Below are 16,475 nucleotides of genomic sequence, written 5' to 3' on the forward strand. Positions count from 1 at the left end.
TCATGGCCGTTTTGTTGTGTTATTTTGCCTTGGTATAATGCAGGAGCAGATCACCGTGATGTGTGGCCTCGCTTGTGGGGCACAAGCCTTTAGGCACATGTACCAGACGCCGCCTGAACCTAGTGCACCGGTGACAATTTGGTGTTAATAGCCAAGGTGCTATGGGGATGAAGGGTCTTTAACTATGAAGCTTTGCTGCAGTTTACTGACATGGCAATGTCTCTGGGTGTTACTTATGCTTAATGTGGGACGTTAGTTTGGTTAAACTCACAGTATAAAAGTTTCAAGTGTGCAGTCTTGTCTTGCAACAAACCTGTTAATGAATTTGAAATGGCTGATCATGGTTGAAACTAGATGTAAACTGAAACATAATCAGCAGCACAGAAATAATCCTAGCCATGCATGGCATAGGTTTAACAACACATTTCAAGAGAACATTGTCTCAGATGCAAAATGATGCGCTTTTCTGCTTAAACTTATGAGCATAAATCAGAACCCTAAAGATTTGTCCCAGAGTTTCCGGGTGAAGGACCACTACCTTGGGTCTCCAGTCGACCTTCTTCTTTCTCCACTCCCCCTATTTCACACTTATCAGGAGCTAGCCCTACCCCTTACATGGCTTGCCTTGCCTTCAAACGCAGCTAGCTGCATACAAAGGTGCTTTTAAATTGTACTTGCTAGTTGTCCACCGATTCCTTGCTTTGTCCTATGTGCATATTGCTCATTTGAAAACACACCTCAACACATGAATTCATATGTTTTTTAGCGTGTTCTTCCCTTTCTATATTTATTAGCCATAATGTTCTTACAACAGGTAAGAAACCTTAATGACACTCACTCTTAAAAGGGAAACTGCTGTTAAAAAAAATTCCAGTTGACTTAATATATCTGATCATTACAGGTGCCTCTATCAAAAATCGTTTGTGAAACATTATTAATCAAAAGGTTCTTGAGCCAGTAGACCCTTGATAATTACCACGCTAACAGTGCAGGGTTTTCAGATAATGCAGAGAAGTGTTACTATACAAAAAGCATCAGTGAGTACTCGTTAACCTTGCATACTCACAATGAGTTTCAGGAGTTTTAATAACTAAAAAAACTAATATACATATATATATATATATATTTAAATATATAGTAGATTTTACTCCCAAAACCCTGGGCTCTGGGATTAAAAAAAAAACCCAGAGCTATGCTTCAATAATTACAGAAACAACTACTGTTGATGGAGAATGGACAGATGTCCCTATTTAGCTATTAACAGTATTTTGTATCATACTTTGTTACGTAGTTTGATGTCTGTCAAAGTAACAAGTAGCTGGCATATAGCCGCCTATCTGCTAGCAACTACCAGTTTGCAGCTTGTAACCATATAAAACAGTTGGTAGCTACAGGCAGTCCATCCTGAATGTAGTTCACCAAGTGCATTCAGTTTTCATTTTAAATACACCCAACAAATTTGGAGCTTCAAATACTTGTTGAGCAGGTATCAAAAAGAGATCCCTTAAAGCTGTAATTCTTGTGTTTATACTGAGGATAAAAATTCCATGCATTAAAAAAAACAAAGCAGAAAACCTATTGGCATACACTTCTGATGCTTAATATTAGACTTGTGCATTCGTATTCGGGAGAACATGAAAACGAATGGTGAGTTTGTTGAAACAGAAAACCAAATAAACTAACATGGTGGCCAGTAAACATAGACGAATCTTCGTGTTCATCTTTGTTAATACCTCTTAGCTGGTCTCCTTGGTCCCGTCCCTACCTATCTTGTCTACGTAGCATCGCAGGGGTTAACTTGAATGAGAATCCGTAGGATCGCCCCTGGAGCTAAAAGTTCGTAAGAGTGACTCTCTTGCTTGATGCCAGAGGAGCTCCCTGGCTGCGACCAGTAGAGGCGCTCGTATAATGCATGTGCCCTTTTGTGCCATGAAAGTTTTTTGCGATCACAGGAAATAAAGCTTTTAGAATAAAAAACAAACAAACGAAAAACCACTTTCATTCTTAATATTGCCATTCAGAACACTTTATTTAGGGAAGACACAGATGTGGTATATTAGTTTTCTTGTGTCCTTATATATCCCCTAATGCTCTCTGCATTCTGTGCATTTTGTCGGCTTCTGCTTCGAGAGTCTGTAGTCGAGTAGCTTCCCAATGAACACAGATCAACTCCTTTGCATTGATGTAAATCTCATCTTGTCAGTTCTAAGGCTCACAGACCTCGGAGCCATGTTCATTTGTTGGGGCTCTTGAAGGTTTGCACATACAACAAAGACTCTTTAAGCCTGACATCAAGCCACCTACAAAACTAGTTGTGAAAAGCGTCCTGCAGGGGTGGAAGAACTGATAAAAAATCAGCATGAAGAGCATCGATATGGTATAACCCACCAGGAGCAGTGCGACCAAAAAAGAGCTACCTATGAGCGAGTAAACATCTGTTTGATAGATGTACCATAGGAAAATCAGGACGGTGTTTTCAATATGTCTGAGCATATAATACATGGTGATGCGACACCAATTGTTTGATTTGGTAATCAGGTCGGGCTCACTGAGCTCGACCTGAATCGGACACCAGCAGAAAATGCTCGTCACAGAGTACAGGATGTTCAGTACAGCACGCTCAGTAGCAGTCCTACACTTGCTCAAACCATTCTTGTTGTTTCCCGATGACTTATTCTTCCAAAAACTGATCCATGAGTAGAGCATAAAAGCCAACAGATTTAAGGCCACCACACACAGGGTCCATGTTTTGAAAACGGAGCTGAAGAGGCCAAGCACGACGACTCTGCTGGAAATCTCAAGGAATCTCCAAAGCAATAAGCAGAGGTAGGCAGCTGGTCGAAAGGTGAAATCATAGTCCTCGTAATTAATTCGAATGGCCAGGATGTTGCACTGTAACGCTCCATACGTAACGGACAGCAGAGAGATACTCATAAGCATGCCTGAAGAAAATCAGAAAAGGAAAGGACAATTCCATTTAGTAAACATTAAGACAAATGGCACTTGATTGACAGTTTGATAAATGTATGTGTAAATGATATGCATTTATGAAGAAAAAATGTAGTTCTTAATCACTGGGGCATTTCTGCACATACAATTTGTGTGTGACTATATTGACAAAGAAACGACAAAGAAATGTTGTCTTACATCTGCATAGGCTTATATGCTGTTGTGAGATGGAAATATACAGCTGTAGTATCAGTTGAGGTGCTGACCCAAGGAAAGCTTGGATGAAGGAGGCCCAGCGGAAAGCAGAACTGTGTTTGGACAGCAGCATATCGACGCGACCAACCTCCTGTTCCACCTCAACACAACATCCATCTTCAGACAGCTGCTTCCTCTTAATGAGGGTGTTGTATGGATCCTCTGATTTTCCATTAATGAAGTAAAGGCGGAGAACTTGCACACACCTGCAAAGTACAGGAAAAAATAGGGTTCACTCATTATTAACACTAGACAGAACATTACAGCCACATGGGGTGAGGTTCCATTTAACACAATGAAAACTATTACTGCCCTGCATCATTAGATAAATGCTTTCACCCAAACCTGACCCAAAACATAACGCCTTCTATTCATCTCCCCAGCCCCCTGTATATCTCCGGTTCAAATATAATCTGGCCAAGAAGCACACATAAAACCATAAACTCAATAGTGTCTGAGATTTTAGATTCAACTCAAACTCCATGTATTTAAATGATATCTCGGTATGTATCGCTTTTCTACAAAACACAATCATTCCCTTCAAAATATCCCCTGTTCCCGCTGTTTGTACTATCAGAGCTAGAAATATTAAATGGAACGCCTTTTACCCATCTAAAATGAGAACACGTTTGTTGTCCGGGTTTAGTGGGAGGGAGTCAGTGAAAATTCGATACATTTTTAAGGGGCCTGAAACCTATGAACTCTGACGGCACATGAAACCACGTAACATTAAGTTGCAACGGATCACATTGTGATAACTTGTAAGCAGATGCCATATACAAAATCTGTGACAGTTGTATTTGATGGCTTTATTCATCTATTGATTCCTAATTGCTCACAAGAGCAGACCATCTTTTCCTTCTGTAGAAATATGCTTTAATCTGTGTTATTGGTGATTTCATTCTAAATGGTCTTTGTGAAATATTTTGTCTATCCCTTATTCTAACAGCGCTATGGAATCTGTGGGCACTATATAAATAAATGGCATGGAATCATCAGCGGTTTTCATTTCTTTTACAATAGACAGTGTGCCATGTACCTAAAGCACTGGCTCACTGATGTGGTATCTATCTAAATACAGGGCACCTTCCCTCCTCACTCACCTGAACAGAGGTCCCAGCTGCAGGAGATGAAACAGATGTTCCAGGGATCTGTCATCAAAGAATTCCATGTGGAAGCAGACAAAACAGATCTGTACCAGAAGGCAGGGCAGAAGACAGAATAGGAGGGTCAAGTACAACCAAATTCTGTGCACTGCAGTGCTGTATGTGCTGCTCAAGTACAGGCCTAAGATTGTCTCTCCTACATATAGAAACAGAGAAATCAAAATTGAGCGAGGGAATTTCATGGTCGCTCAGCTTGAGTGCGGACACTCAGAAACACCGCGTAGCGAACAGCTACTTTTGAGAAATAACAGCGTCAGGCAAGCAGAAGTGCACGAAACACTATCCAACCATCAACTGACCTAACCCAGCTGCTGCTGTCCCTATAGCCTACAGTGACATCACAATCACTTTGTGATGTCATAATTCTGATAATGTAACAGCTGGCTGTCAGCAGCATGTTTGATTTTAGCAGTTATTTAAATAGTTATATGTTTTCAACAAAGTGTATGATTGTATTATCTTTTGCCGTTTTTGAAATAAAGCAGTTTATTTCAATGGAACACAGAGGACAAACTACATAAGGGAAATGGTGCTTTTATTAAGAGCCGATGGAAGTGAACATAGTAGCCAACTGAAGCACTAGACTAAGGGCGTAACTAGAAACCACAGGGCCCTGGCGCAAAAATTGCCCGGGTCCTCCCAACAGCTGGTATGTATTGGTGGGATATGCTCATGGCCGTTTTGTTGTGTTATTTTGCCTTGGTATAATGCAGGAGCAGATCACCGTGATGTGTGGCCTCGCTTGTGGGGCACAAGCCTTTAGGCACATGTACCAGACGCCGCCTGAACCTAGTGCACCGGTGACAATTTGGTGTTAATAGCCAAGGTGCTATGGGGATGAAGGGTCTTTAACTATGAAGCTTTGCTGCAGTTTACTGACATGGCAATGTCTCTGGGTGTTACTTATGCTTAATGTGGGACGTTAGTTTGGTTAAACTCACAGTATAAAAGTTTCAAGTGTGCAGTCTTGTCTTGCAACAAACCTGTTAATGAATTTGAAATGGCTGATCATGGTTGAAACTAGATGTAAACTGAAACATAATCAGCAGCACAGAAATAATCCTAGCCATGCATGGCATAGGTTTAACAACACATTTCAAGAGAACATTGTCTCAGATGCAAAATGATGCGCTTTTCTGCTTAAACTTATGAGCATAAATCAGAACCCTAAAGATTTGTCCCAGAGTTTCCGGGTGAAGGACCACTACCTTGGGTCTCCAGTCGACCTTCTTCTTTCTCCACTCCCCCTATTTCACACTTATCAGGAGCTAGCCCTACCCCTTACATGGCTTGCCTTGCCTTCAAACGCAGCTAGCTGCATACAAAGGTGCTTTTAAATTGTACTTGCTAGTTGTCCACCGATTCCTTGCTTTGTCCTATGTGCATATTGCTCATTTGAAAACACACCTCAACACATGAATTCATATGTTTTTTAGCGTGTTCTTCCCTTTCTATATTTATTAGCCATAATGTTCTTACAACAGGTAAGAAACCTTAATGACACTCACTCTTAAAAGGGAAACTGCTGTTAAAAAAAATTCCAGTTGACTTAATATATCTGATCATTACAGGTGCCTCTATCAAAAATCGTTTGTGAAACATTATTAATCAAAAGGTTCTTGAGCCAGTAGACCCTTGATAATTACCACGCTAACAGTGCAGGGTTTTCAGATAATGCAGAGAAGTGTTACTATACAAAAAGCATCAGTGAGTACTCGTTAACCTTGCATACTCACAATGAGTTTCAGGAGTTTTAATAACTAAAAAAACTAATATACATATATATATATATATATTTAAATATATAGTAGATTTTACTCCCAAAACCCTGGGCTCTGGGATTAAAAAAAAAACCCAGAGCTATGCTTCAATAATTACAGAAACAACTACTGTTGATGGAGAATGGACAGATGTCCCTATTTAGCTATTAACAGTATTTTGTATCATACTTTGTTACGTAGTTTGATGTCTGTCAAAGTAACAAGTAGCTGGCATATAGCCGCCTATCTGCTAGCAACTACCAGTTTGCAGCTTGTAACCATATAAAACAGTTGGTAGCTACAGGCAGTCCATCCTGAATGTAGTTCACCAAGTGCATTCAGTTTTCATTTTAAATACACCCAACAAATTTGGAGCTTCAAATACTTGTTGAGCAGGTATCAAAAAGAGATCCCTTAAAGCTGTAATTCTTGTGTTTATACTGAGGATAAAAATTCCATGCATTAAAAAAAACAAAGCAGAAAACCTATTGGCATACACTTCTGATGCTTAATATTAGACTTGTGCATTCGTATTCGGGAGAACATGAAAACGAATGGTGAGTTTGTTGAAACAGAAAACCAAATAAACTAACATGGTGGCCAGTAAACATAGACGAATCTTCGTGTTCATCTTTGTTAATACCTCTTAGCTGGTCTCCTTGGTCCCGTCCCTACCTATCTTGTCTACGTAGCATCGCAGGGGTTAACTTGAATGAGAATCCGTAGGATCGCCCCTGGAGCTAAAAGTTCGTAAGAGTGACTCTCTTGCTTGATGCCAGAGGAGCTCCCTGGCTGCGACCAGTAGAGGCGCTCGTATAATGCATGTGCCCTTTTGTGCCATGAAAGTTTTTTGCGATCACAGGAAATAAAGCTTTTAGAATAAAAAACAAACAAACGAAAAACCACTTTCATTCTTAATATTGCCATTCAGAACACTTTATTTAGGGAAGACACAGATGTGGTATATTAGTTTTCTTGTGTCCTTATATATCCCCTAATGCTCTCTGCATTCTGTGCATTTTGTCGGCTTCTGCTTCGAGAGTCTGTAGTCGAGTAGCTTCCCAATGAACACAGATCAACTCCTTTGCATTGATGTAAATCTCATCTTGTCAGTTCTAAGGCTCACAGACCTCGGAGCCATGTTCATTTGTTGGGGCTCTTGAAGGTTTGCACATACAACAAAGACTCTTTAAGCCTGACATCAAGCCACCTACAAAACTAGTTGTGAAAAGCGTCCTGCAGGGGTGGAAGAACTGATAAAAAATCAGCATGAAGAGCATCGATATGGTATAACCCACCAGGAGCAGTGCGACCAAAAAAGAGCTACCTATGAGCGAGTAAACATCTGTTTGATAGATGTACCATAGGAAAATCAGGACGGTGTTTTCAATATGTCTGAGCATATAATACATGGTGATGCGACACCAATTGTTTGATTTGGTAATCAGGTCGGGCTCACTGAGCTCGACCTGAATCGGACACCAGCAGAAAATGCTCGTCACAGAGTACAGGATGTTCAGTACAGCACGCTCAGTAGCAGTCCTACACTTGCTCAAACCATTCTTGTTGTTTCCCGATGACTTATTCTTCCAAAAACTGATCCATGAGTAGAGCATAAAAGCCAACAGATTTAAGGCCACCACACACAGGGTCCATGTTTTGAAAACGGAGCTGAAGAGGCCAAGCACGACGACTCTGCTGGAAATCTCAAGGAATCTCCAAAGCAATAAGCAGAGGTAGGCAGCTGGTCGAAAGGTGAAATCATAGTCCTCGTAATTAATTCGAATGGCCAGGATGTTGCACTGTAACGCTCCATACGTAACGGACAGCAGAGAGATACTCATAAGCATGCCTGAAGAAAATCAGAAAAGGAAAGGACAATTCCATTTAGTAAACATTAAGACAAATGGCACTTGATTGACAGTTTGATAAATGTATGTGTAAATGATATGCATTTATGAAGAAAAAATGTAGTTCTTAATCACTGGGGCATTTCTGCACATACAATTTGTGTGTGACTATATTGACAAAGAAACGACAAAGAAATGTTGTCTTACATCTGCATAGGCTTATATGCTGTTGTGAGATGGAAATATACAGCTGTAGTATCAGTTGAGGTGCTGACCCAAGGAAAGCTTGGATGAAGGAGGCCCAGCGGAAAGCAGAACTGTGTTTGGACAGCAGCATATCGACGCGACCAACCTCCTGTTCCACCTCAACACAACATCCATCTTCAGACAGCTGCTTCCTCTTAATGAGGGTGTTGTATGGATCCTCTGATTTTCCATTAATGAAGTAAAGGCGGAGAACTTGCACACACCTGCAAAGTACAGGAAAAAATAGGGTTCACTCATTATTAACACTAGACAGAACATTACAGCCACATGGGGTGAGGTTCCATTTAACACAATGAAAACTATTACTGCCCTGCATCATTAGATAAATGCTTTCACCCAAACCTGACCCAAAACATAACGCCTTCTATTCATCTCCCCAGCCCCCTGTATATCTCCGGTTCAAATATAATCTGGCCAAGAAGCACACATAAAACCATAAACTCAATAGTGTCTGAGATTTTAGATTCAACTCAAACTCCATGTATTTAAATGATATCTCGGTATGTATCGCTTTTCTACAAAACACAATCATTCCCTTCAAAATATCCCCTGTTCCCGCTGTTTGTACTATCAGAGCTAGAAATATTAAATGGAACGCCTTTTACCCATCTAAAATGAGAACACGTTTGTTGTCCGGGTTTAGTGGGAGGGAGTCAGTGAAAATTCGATACATTTTTAAGGGGCCTGAAACCTATGAACTCTGACGGCACATGAAACCACGTAACATTAAGTTGCAACGGATCACATTGTGATAACTTGTAAGCAGATGCCATATACAAAATCTGTGACAGTTGTATTTGATGGCTTTATTCATCTATTGATTCCTAATTGCTCACAAGAGCAGACCATCTTTTCCTTCTGTAGAAATATGCTTTAATCTGTGTTATTGGTGATTTCATTCTAAATGGTCTTTGTGAAATATTTTGTCTATCCCTTATTCTAACAGCGCTATGGAATCTGTGGGCACTATATAAATAAATGGCATGGAATCATCAGCGGTTTTCATTTCTTTTACAATAGACAGTGTGCCATGTACCTAAAGCACTGGCTCACTGATGTGGTATCTATCTAAATACAGGGCACCTTCCCTCCTCACTCACCTGAACAGAGGTCCCAGCTGCAGGAGATGAAACAGATGTTCCAGGGATCTGTCATCAAAGAATTCCATGTGGAAGCAGACAAAACAGATCTGTACCAGAAGGCAGGGCAGAAGACAGAATAGGAGGGTCAAGTACAACCAAATTCTGTGCACTGCAGTGCTGTATGTGCTGCTCAAGTACAGGCCTAAGATTGTCTCTCCTACATATAGAAACAGAGAAATCAAAATTGAGCGAGGGAATTTCATGGTCGCTCAGCTTGAGTGCGGACACTCAGAAACACCGCGTAGCGAACAGCTACTTTTGAGAAATAACAGCGTCAGGCAAGCAGAAGTGCACGAAACACTATCCAACCATCAACTGACCTAACCCAGCTGCTGCTGTCCCTATAGCCTACAGTGACATCACAATCACTTTGTGATGTCATAATTCTGATAATGTAACAGCTGGCTGTCAGCAGCATGTTTGATTTTAGCAGTTATTTAAATAGTTATATGTTTTCAACAAAGTGTATGATTGTATTATCTTTTGCCGTTTTTGAAATAAAGCAGTTTATTTCAATGGAACACAGAGGACAAACTACATAAGGGAAATGGTGCTTTTATTAAGAGCCGATGGAAGTGAACATAGTAGCCAACTGAAGCACTAGACTAAGGGCGTAACTAGAAACCACAGGGCCCTGGCGCAAAAATTGCCCGGGTCCTCCCAACAGCTGGTATGTATTGGTGGGATATGCTCATGGCCGTTTTGTTGTGTTATTTTGCCTTGGTATAATGCAGGAGCAGATCACCGTGATGTGTGGCCTCGCTTGTGGGGCACAAGCCTTTAGGCACATGTACCAGACGCCGCCTGAACCTAGTGCACCGGTGACAATTTGGTGTTAATAGCCAAGGTGCTATGGGGATGAAGGGTCTTTAACTATGAAGCTTTGCTGCAGTTTACTGACATGGCAATGTCTCTGGGTGTTACTTATGCTTAATGTGGGACGTTAGTTTGGTTAAACTCACAAGTGTGCAGTCTTGTCTAGCAACAAACCTGTTAATGAATTTGAAAAGGCTGATCATGGTTGAAACTAGATGTAAACTGAAACATAATCAGCAGCACAGAAATAATCCTAGCCATGCATGGCATAGGTTTAACAACACATTTCAAGAGAACATTGTCTCAGAAAGTGCAAAATGATGCGCTTTTCTGCTTAAACTTATGAGCATAAATCAGAACCCTAAAGATTTGTCCCAGAGTTTCCGGGTGAAGGACCACTACCTTGGGTCTCCAGTCGACCTTCTTCTTTCTCCACTCCCCCTATTTCACACTTATCAGGAGCTAGCCCTACCCCTTACATGGCTTGCCTTGCCTTCAAACGCAGCTAGCTGCATACAAAGGTGCTTTTAAATTGTACTTGCTAGTTGTCCACCGATTCCTTGCTTTGTCCTATGTGCATATTGCTCATTTGAAAACACACCTCAACACATGAATTCATATGTTTTTTAGCGTGTTCTTCCCTTTCTATATTTATTAGCCATAATGTTCTTACAACAGGTAAGAAACCTTAATGACACTCACTCTTAAAAGGGAAACTGCTGTTAAAAAAAATTCCAGTTGACTTAATATATCTGATCATTACAGGTGCCTCTATCAAAAATCGTTTGTGAAACATTATTAATCAAAAGGTTCTTGAGCCAGTAGACCCTTGATAATTACCACGCTAACAGTGCAGGGTTTTCAGATAATGCAGAGAAGTGTTACTATACAAAAAGCATCAGTGAGTACTCGTTAACCTTGCATACTCACAATGAGTTTCAGGAGTTTTAATAACTAAAATAACTAATATACATATATATATATATATATATATATATATATATATATATATATATATATATATATTTAAATATATAGTAGATTTTACTCCCAAAACCCTGGGCTCTGGGATTAAAAAAAAAACCCAGAGCTATGCTTCAATAATTACAGAAACTACTACTGTTGATGGAGAATGGACAGATGTCCCTATTTAGCTATTAACAGTATTTTGTATCATACTTTGTTACCTAGTTTGATGTCTGTCAAAGTAACAAGTAGCTGGCATATAGCCGCCTATCTGCTAGCAACTACCAGTTTGCAGCTTGTAACCATATAAAACAGTTGGTAGCTACAGGCAGTCCATCCTGAATGTAGTTCACCAAGTGCTTTCAGTTTTCATTTTAAATACACCCAACAAATTTGGAGCTTCAAATACTTGTTGAGCAGGTATCAAAAAGAGATCCCTTAAAGCTGTAATTCCTGTGTTTATACTGAGGATAAAAATTCCATGCATTAAAAAAAACAAAGCAGAAAACCTATTGGCATACACTTCTGATGCTTAATATTAGACTTGTGCATTCGTATTCGGGAGAACATGAAAACGAATGGTGAGTTTGTTGAAACAGAAAACCAAATAAACTAACATGGTGGCCAGTAAACATAGACGAATCTTCGTGTTCATCTTTGTTAATACCTCTTAGCTGGTCTCCTTGGTCCCGTCCCTACCTATCTTGTCTACGTAGCATCGCAGGGGTTAACTTGAATGAGAATCCGTAGGATCGCCCCTGGAGCTAAAAGTTCGTAAGAGTGACTCTCTTGCTTGATGCCAGAGGAGCTCCCTGGCTGCGACCAGTAGAGGCGCTCGTATAATGCATGTGCCCTTTTGTGCCATGAAAGTTTTTTGCGATCACAGGAAATAAAGCTTTTAGAATAAAAAACAAACAAACAAAAAACCACTTTCATTCTTAATATTGCCATTCAGAACACTTTATTTAGGGAAGACACAGATGTGGTATATTAGTTTTCTTGTGTCCTTATATATCCCCTAATGCTCTCTGCATTCTGTGCATTTTGTCGGCTTCTGCTTCGAGAGTCTGTAGTCGAGTAGCTTCCCAATGAACACAGATCAACTCCTTTGCATTGATGTAAATCTCATCTTGTCAGTTCTAAGGCTCACAGACCTCGGAGCCATGTTCATTTGTTGGGGCTCTTGAAGGTTTGCACATACAACAAAGACTCTTTAAGCCTGACATCAAGCCACCTACAAAACTAGTTGTGAAAAGCGTCCTGCAGGGGTGGAAGAACTGATAAAAAATCAGCATGAAGAGCATCGATATGGTATAACCCACCAGGAGCAGTGCGACCAAAAAAGAGCTACCTATGAGCGAGTAAACATCTGTTTGATAGATGTACCATAGGAAAATCAGGACGGTGTTTTCAATATGTCTGAGCATATAATACATGGTGATGCGACACCAATTGTTTGATTTGGTAATCAGGTCGGGCTCACTGAGCTCGACCTGAATCGGACACCAGCAGAAAATGCTCGTCACAGAGTACAGGATGTTCAGTACAGCACGCTCAGTAGCAGTCCTACACTTGCTCAAACCATTCTTGTTGTTTCCCGATGACTTATTCTTCCAAAAACTGATCCATGAGTAGAGCATAAAAGCCAACAGATTTAAGGCCACCACACACAGGGTCCATGTTTTGAAAACGGAGCTGAAGAGGCCAAGCACGACGACTCTGCTGGAAATCTCAAGGAATCTCCAAAGCAATAAGCAGAGGTAGGCAGCTGGTCGAAAGGTGAAATCATAGTCCTCGTAATTAATTCGAATGGCCAGGATGTTGCACTGTAACGCTCCATACGTAACGGACAGCAGAGAGATACTCATAAGCATGCCTGAAGAAAATCAGAAAAGGAAAGGACAATTCCATTTAGTAAACATTAAGACAAATGGCACTTGATTGACAGTTTGATAAATGTATGTGTAAATGATATGCATTTATGAAGAAAAAATGTAGTTCTTAATCACTGGGGCATTTCTGCACATACAATTTGTGTGTGACTATATTGACAAAGAAACGACAAAGAAATGTTGTCTTACATCTGCATAGGCTTATATGCTGTTGTGAGATGGAAATATACAGCTGTAGTATCAGTTGAGGTGCTGACCCAAGGAAAGCTTGGATGAAGGAGGCCCAGCGGAAAGCAGAACTGTGTTTGGACAGCAGCATATCGACGCGACCAACCTCCTGTTCCACCTCAACACAACATCCATCTTCAGACAGCTGCTTCCTCTTAATGAGGGTGTTGTATGGATCCTCTGATTTTCCATTAATGAAGTAAAGGCGGAGAACTTGCACACACCTGCAAAGTACAGGAAAAAATAGGGTTCACTCATTATTAACACTAGACAGAACATTACAGCCACATGGGGTGAGGTTCCATTTAACACAATGAAAACTATTACTGCCCTGCATCATTAGATAAATGCTTTCACCCAAACCTGACCCAAAACATAACGCCTTCTATTCATCTCCCCAGCCCCCTGTATATCTCCGGTTCAAATATAATCTGGCCAAGAAGCACACATAAAACCATAAACTCAATAGTGTCTGAGATTTTAGATTCAACTCAAACTCCATGTATTTAAATGATATCTCGGTATGTATCGCTTTTCTACAAAACACAATCATTCCCTTCAAAATATCCCCTGTTCCCGCTGTTTGTACTATCAGAGCTAGAAATATTAAATGGAACGCCTTTTACCCATCTAAAATGAGAACACGTTTGTTGTCCGGGTTTAGTGGGAGGGAGTCAGTGAAAATTCGATACATTTTTAAGGGGCCTGAAACCTATGAACTCTGACGGCACATGAAACCACGTAACATTAAGTTGCAACGGATCACATTGTGATAACTTGTAAGCAGATGCCATATACAAAATCTGTGACAGTTGTATTTGATGGCTTTATTCATCTATTGATTCCTAATTGCTCACAAGAGCAGACCATCTTTTCCTTCTGTAGAAATATGCTTTAATCTGTGTTATTGGTGATTTCATTCTAAATGGTCTTTGTGAAATATTTTGTCTATCCCTTATTCTAACAGCGCTATGGAATCTGTGGGCACTATATAAATAAATGGCATGGAATCATCAGCGGTTTTCATTTCTTTTACAATAGACAGTGTGCCATGTACCTAAAGCACTGGCTCACTGATGTGGTATCTATCTAAATACAGGGCACCTTCCCTCCTCACTCACCTGAACAGAGGTCCCAGCTGCAGGAGATGAAACAGATGTTCCAGGGATCTGTCATCAAAGAATTCCATGTGGAAGCAGACAAAACAGATCTGTACCAGAAGGCAGGGCAGAAGACAGAATAGGAGGGTCAAGTACAACCAAATTCTGTGCACTGCAGTGCTGTATGTGCTGCTCAAGTACAGGCCTAAGATTGTCTCTGCTACATACAGAAACAGAGAAATCAAAATTGAGCGAGGGAATTTCATGGTCGCTCAGCTTGAGTGCGGACACTCAGAAACACCGCGTAGCGAACAGCTACTTTTGAGAAATAACAGCGTCAGGCAAGCAGAAGTGCACGAAACACTATCCAACCATCAACTGACCTAACCCAGCTGCTGCTGTCCCTATAGCCTACAGTGACATCACAATCACTTTGTGATGTCATAATTCTGATAATGTAACAGCTGGCTGTCAGCAGCATGTTTGATTTTAGCAGTTATTTAAATAGTTATATGTTTTCAACAAAGTGTATGATTGTATTATCTTTTGCCATTTTTGAAATAAAGCAGTTTATTTCAATGGAACACAGAGGACAAACTACATAAGGGAAATGGTGCTTTTATTAAGAGCCGATGGAAGTGAACATAGTAGCCAACTGAAGCACTAGACTAAGGGCGTAACTAGAAACCACAGGGCCCTGGCGCAAAAATTGCCCGGGTCCTCCCAACAGCTGGTATGTATTGGTGGGATATGCTCATGGCCGTTTTGTTGTGTTATTTTGCCTTGGTATAATGCAGGAGCAGATCACCGTGATGTGTGGCCTCGCTTGTGGGGCACAAGCCTTTAGGCACATGTACCAGACGCCGCCTGAACCTAGTGCACCGGTGACAATTTGGTGTTAATAGCCAAGGTGCTATGGGGATGAAGGGTCTTTAACTATGAAGCTTTGCTGCAGTTTACTGACATGGCAATGTCTCTGGGTGTTACTTATGCTTAATGTGGGACGTTAGTTTGGTTAAACTCACAGTATAAAAGTTTCAAGTGTGCAGTCTTGTCTTGCAACAAACCTGTTAATGAATTTGAAATGGCTGATCATGGTTGAAACTAGATGTAAACTGAAACATAATCAGCAGCACAGAAATAATCCTAGCCATGCATGGCATAGGTTTAACAACACATTTCAAGAGAACATTGTCTCAGAAAGTGCAAAATGATGCGCTTTTCTGCTTAAACTTATGAGCATAAATCAGAACCCTAAAGATTTGTCCCAGAGTTTCCGGGTGAAGGACCACTACCTTGGGTCTCCAGTCGACCTTCTTCTTTCTCCACTCCCCCTATTTCACACTTATCAGGAGCTAGCCCTACCCCTTACATGGCTTGCCTTGCCTTCAAACGCAGCTAGCTGCATACAAAGGTGCTTTTAAATTGTACTTGCTAGTTGTCCACCGATTCCTTGCTTTGTCCTATGTGCATATTGCTCATTTGAAAACACACCTCAACACATGAATTCATATGTTTTTTAGCGTGTTCTTCCCTTTCTATATTTATTAGCCATAATGTTCTTACAACAGGTAAGAAACCTTAATGACACTCACTCTTAAAAGGGAAACTGCTGTTAAAAAAAATTCCAGTTGACTTAATATATCTGATCATTACAGGTGCCTCTATCAAAAATCGTTTGTGAAACATTATTAATCAAAAGGTTCTTGAGCCAGTAGACCCTTGATAATTACCACTCTAACAGTGCAGGGTTTTCAGATAATGCAGAGAAGTGTTACTATACAAAAAGCATCAGTGAGTACTCGTTAACCTTGCATACTCACAATGAGTTTCAGGAGTTTTAATAACTAAAAAAACTAATATACATATATATATATATATATATATATATATATATATATATTTAAATATATAGTAGATTTTACTCCCAAAACCCTGGGCTCTGGGATTAAAAAAAAAACCCAGAGCTATGCTTCAATAATTACAGAAACAACTACTGTTGATGGAGAATGGACAGATGTCCCTATTTAGCTATTAACAGTATTTTGTATCATACTTTGTTACGTAGTTTGATGTCTGTCAAA

At 40.3% G+C, this 16,475-nt stretch overlaps 3 protein-coding genes across 3 annotated transcripts; all 3 read right to left on the reverse strand.

Moving 5' to 3' along the window:
- Positions 1 to 2,205: 2,205 nt before the first annotated feature.
- On the reverse strand, positions 2,206 to 4,552 carry LOC149276563 (endoplasmic reticulum membrane adapter protein XK-like). Its single transcript, XM_089503497.1, has 3 exons — positions 4,308 to 4,552; positions 3,148 to 3,410; positions 2,206 to 2,942 (listed from the first exon to the last, which is right to left on the reverse strand). The coding sequence occupies exons 1-3, from the start codon at positions 4,550 to 4,552 to the stop codon at positions 2,206 to 2,208; spliced, it is 1,245 nt and encodes a 414-aa protein (XP_089359623.1).
- A 2,693-nt stretch (positions 4,553 to 7,245) lies between these two features.
- On the reverse strand, positions 7,246 to 9,592 carry LOC149276564 (endoplasmic reticulum membrane adapter protein XK-like). Its single transcript, XM_089503498.1, has 3 exons — positions 9,348 to 9,592; positions 8,188 to 8,450; positions 7,246 to 7,982 (listed from the first exon to the last, which is right to left on the reverse strand). The coding sequence occupies exons 1-3, from the start codon at positions 9,590 to 9,592 to the stop codon at positions 7,246 to 7,248; spliced, it is 1,245 nt and encodes a 414-aa protein (XP_089359624.1).
- A 2,718-nt stretch (positions 9,593 to 12,310) lies between these two features.
- On the reverse strand, positions 12,311 to 14,657 carry LOC149276565 (endoplasmic reticulum membrane adapter protein XK-like). Its single transcript, XM_089503499.1, has 3 exons — positions 14,413 to 14,657; positions 13,253 to 13,515; positions 12,311 to 13,047 (listed from the first exon to the last, which is right to left on the reverse strand). Exons 1-3 carry the CDS (start codon positions 14,655 to 14,657, stop codon positions 12,311 to 12,313), a joined length of 1,245 nt encoding a protein of 414 aa, XP_089359625.1.
- Positions 14,658 to 16,475: the final 1,818 nt, after the last annotated feature.

Source organism: Sceloporus occidentalis, unplaced genomic scaffold (assembly GCF_023333645.1).
Source record: "Sceloporus occidentalis isolate IW3139 unplaced genomic scaffold, rSceOcc1.0.p SCAF_234, whole genome shotgun sequence".
Lineage (NCBI taxonomy): Eukaryota > Metazoa > Chordata > Lepidosauria > Squamata > Phrynosomatidae > Sceloporus > Sceloporus occidentalis.

Bases quoted from the DNA above. Each gene is read 5' to 3' on its own strand.
- LOC149276565 (XM_089503499.1), bottom strand. From the start codon at position 14,657: ATGAAATTCCCTCGCTCAATTTTGATTTCTCTGTTTCTGTATGTAGCA. The intron at 13,516-14,412 runs GTGAGTGAGGAG...TGTACTTTGCAG, and splicing joins CAGCTGGGACCTCTGTTCAG to GTGTGTGCAAGTTCTCCGCC. The intron at 13,048-13,252 runs GTAAGACAACAT...GATTTTCTTCAG, and splicing joins GCATATAAGCCTATGCAGAT to GCATGCTTATGAGTATCTCT.
- LOC149276563 (XM_089503497.1), bottom strand. From the start codon at position 4,552: ATGAAATTCCCTCGCTCAATTTTGATTTCTCTGTTTCTATATGTAGGA. The intron at 3,411-4,307 runs GTGAGTGAGGAG...TGTACTTTGCAG, and splicing joins CAGCTGGGACCTCTGTTCAG to GTGTGTGCAAGTTCTCCGCC. The intron at 2,943-3,147 runs GTAAGACAACAT...GATTTTCTTCAG, and splicing joins GCATATAAGCCTATGCAGAT to GCATGCTTATGAGTATCTCT.
- LOC149276564 (XM_089503498.1), bottom strand. From the start codon at position 9,592: ATGAAATTCCCTCGCTCAATTTTGATTTCTCTGTTTCTATATGTAGGA. The intron at 8,451-9,347 runs GTGAGTGAGGAG...TGTACTTTGCAG, and splicing joins CAGCTGGGACCTCTGTTCAG to GTGTGTGCAAGTTCTCCGCC. The intron at 7,983-8,187 runs GTAAGACAACAT...GATTTTCTTCAG, and splicing joins GCATATAAGCCTATGCAGAT to GCATGCTTATGAGTATCTCT.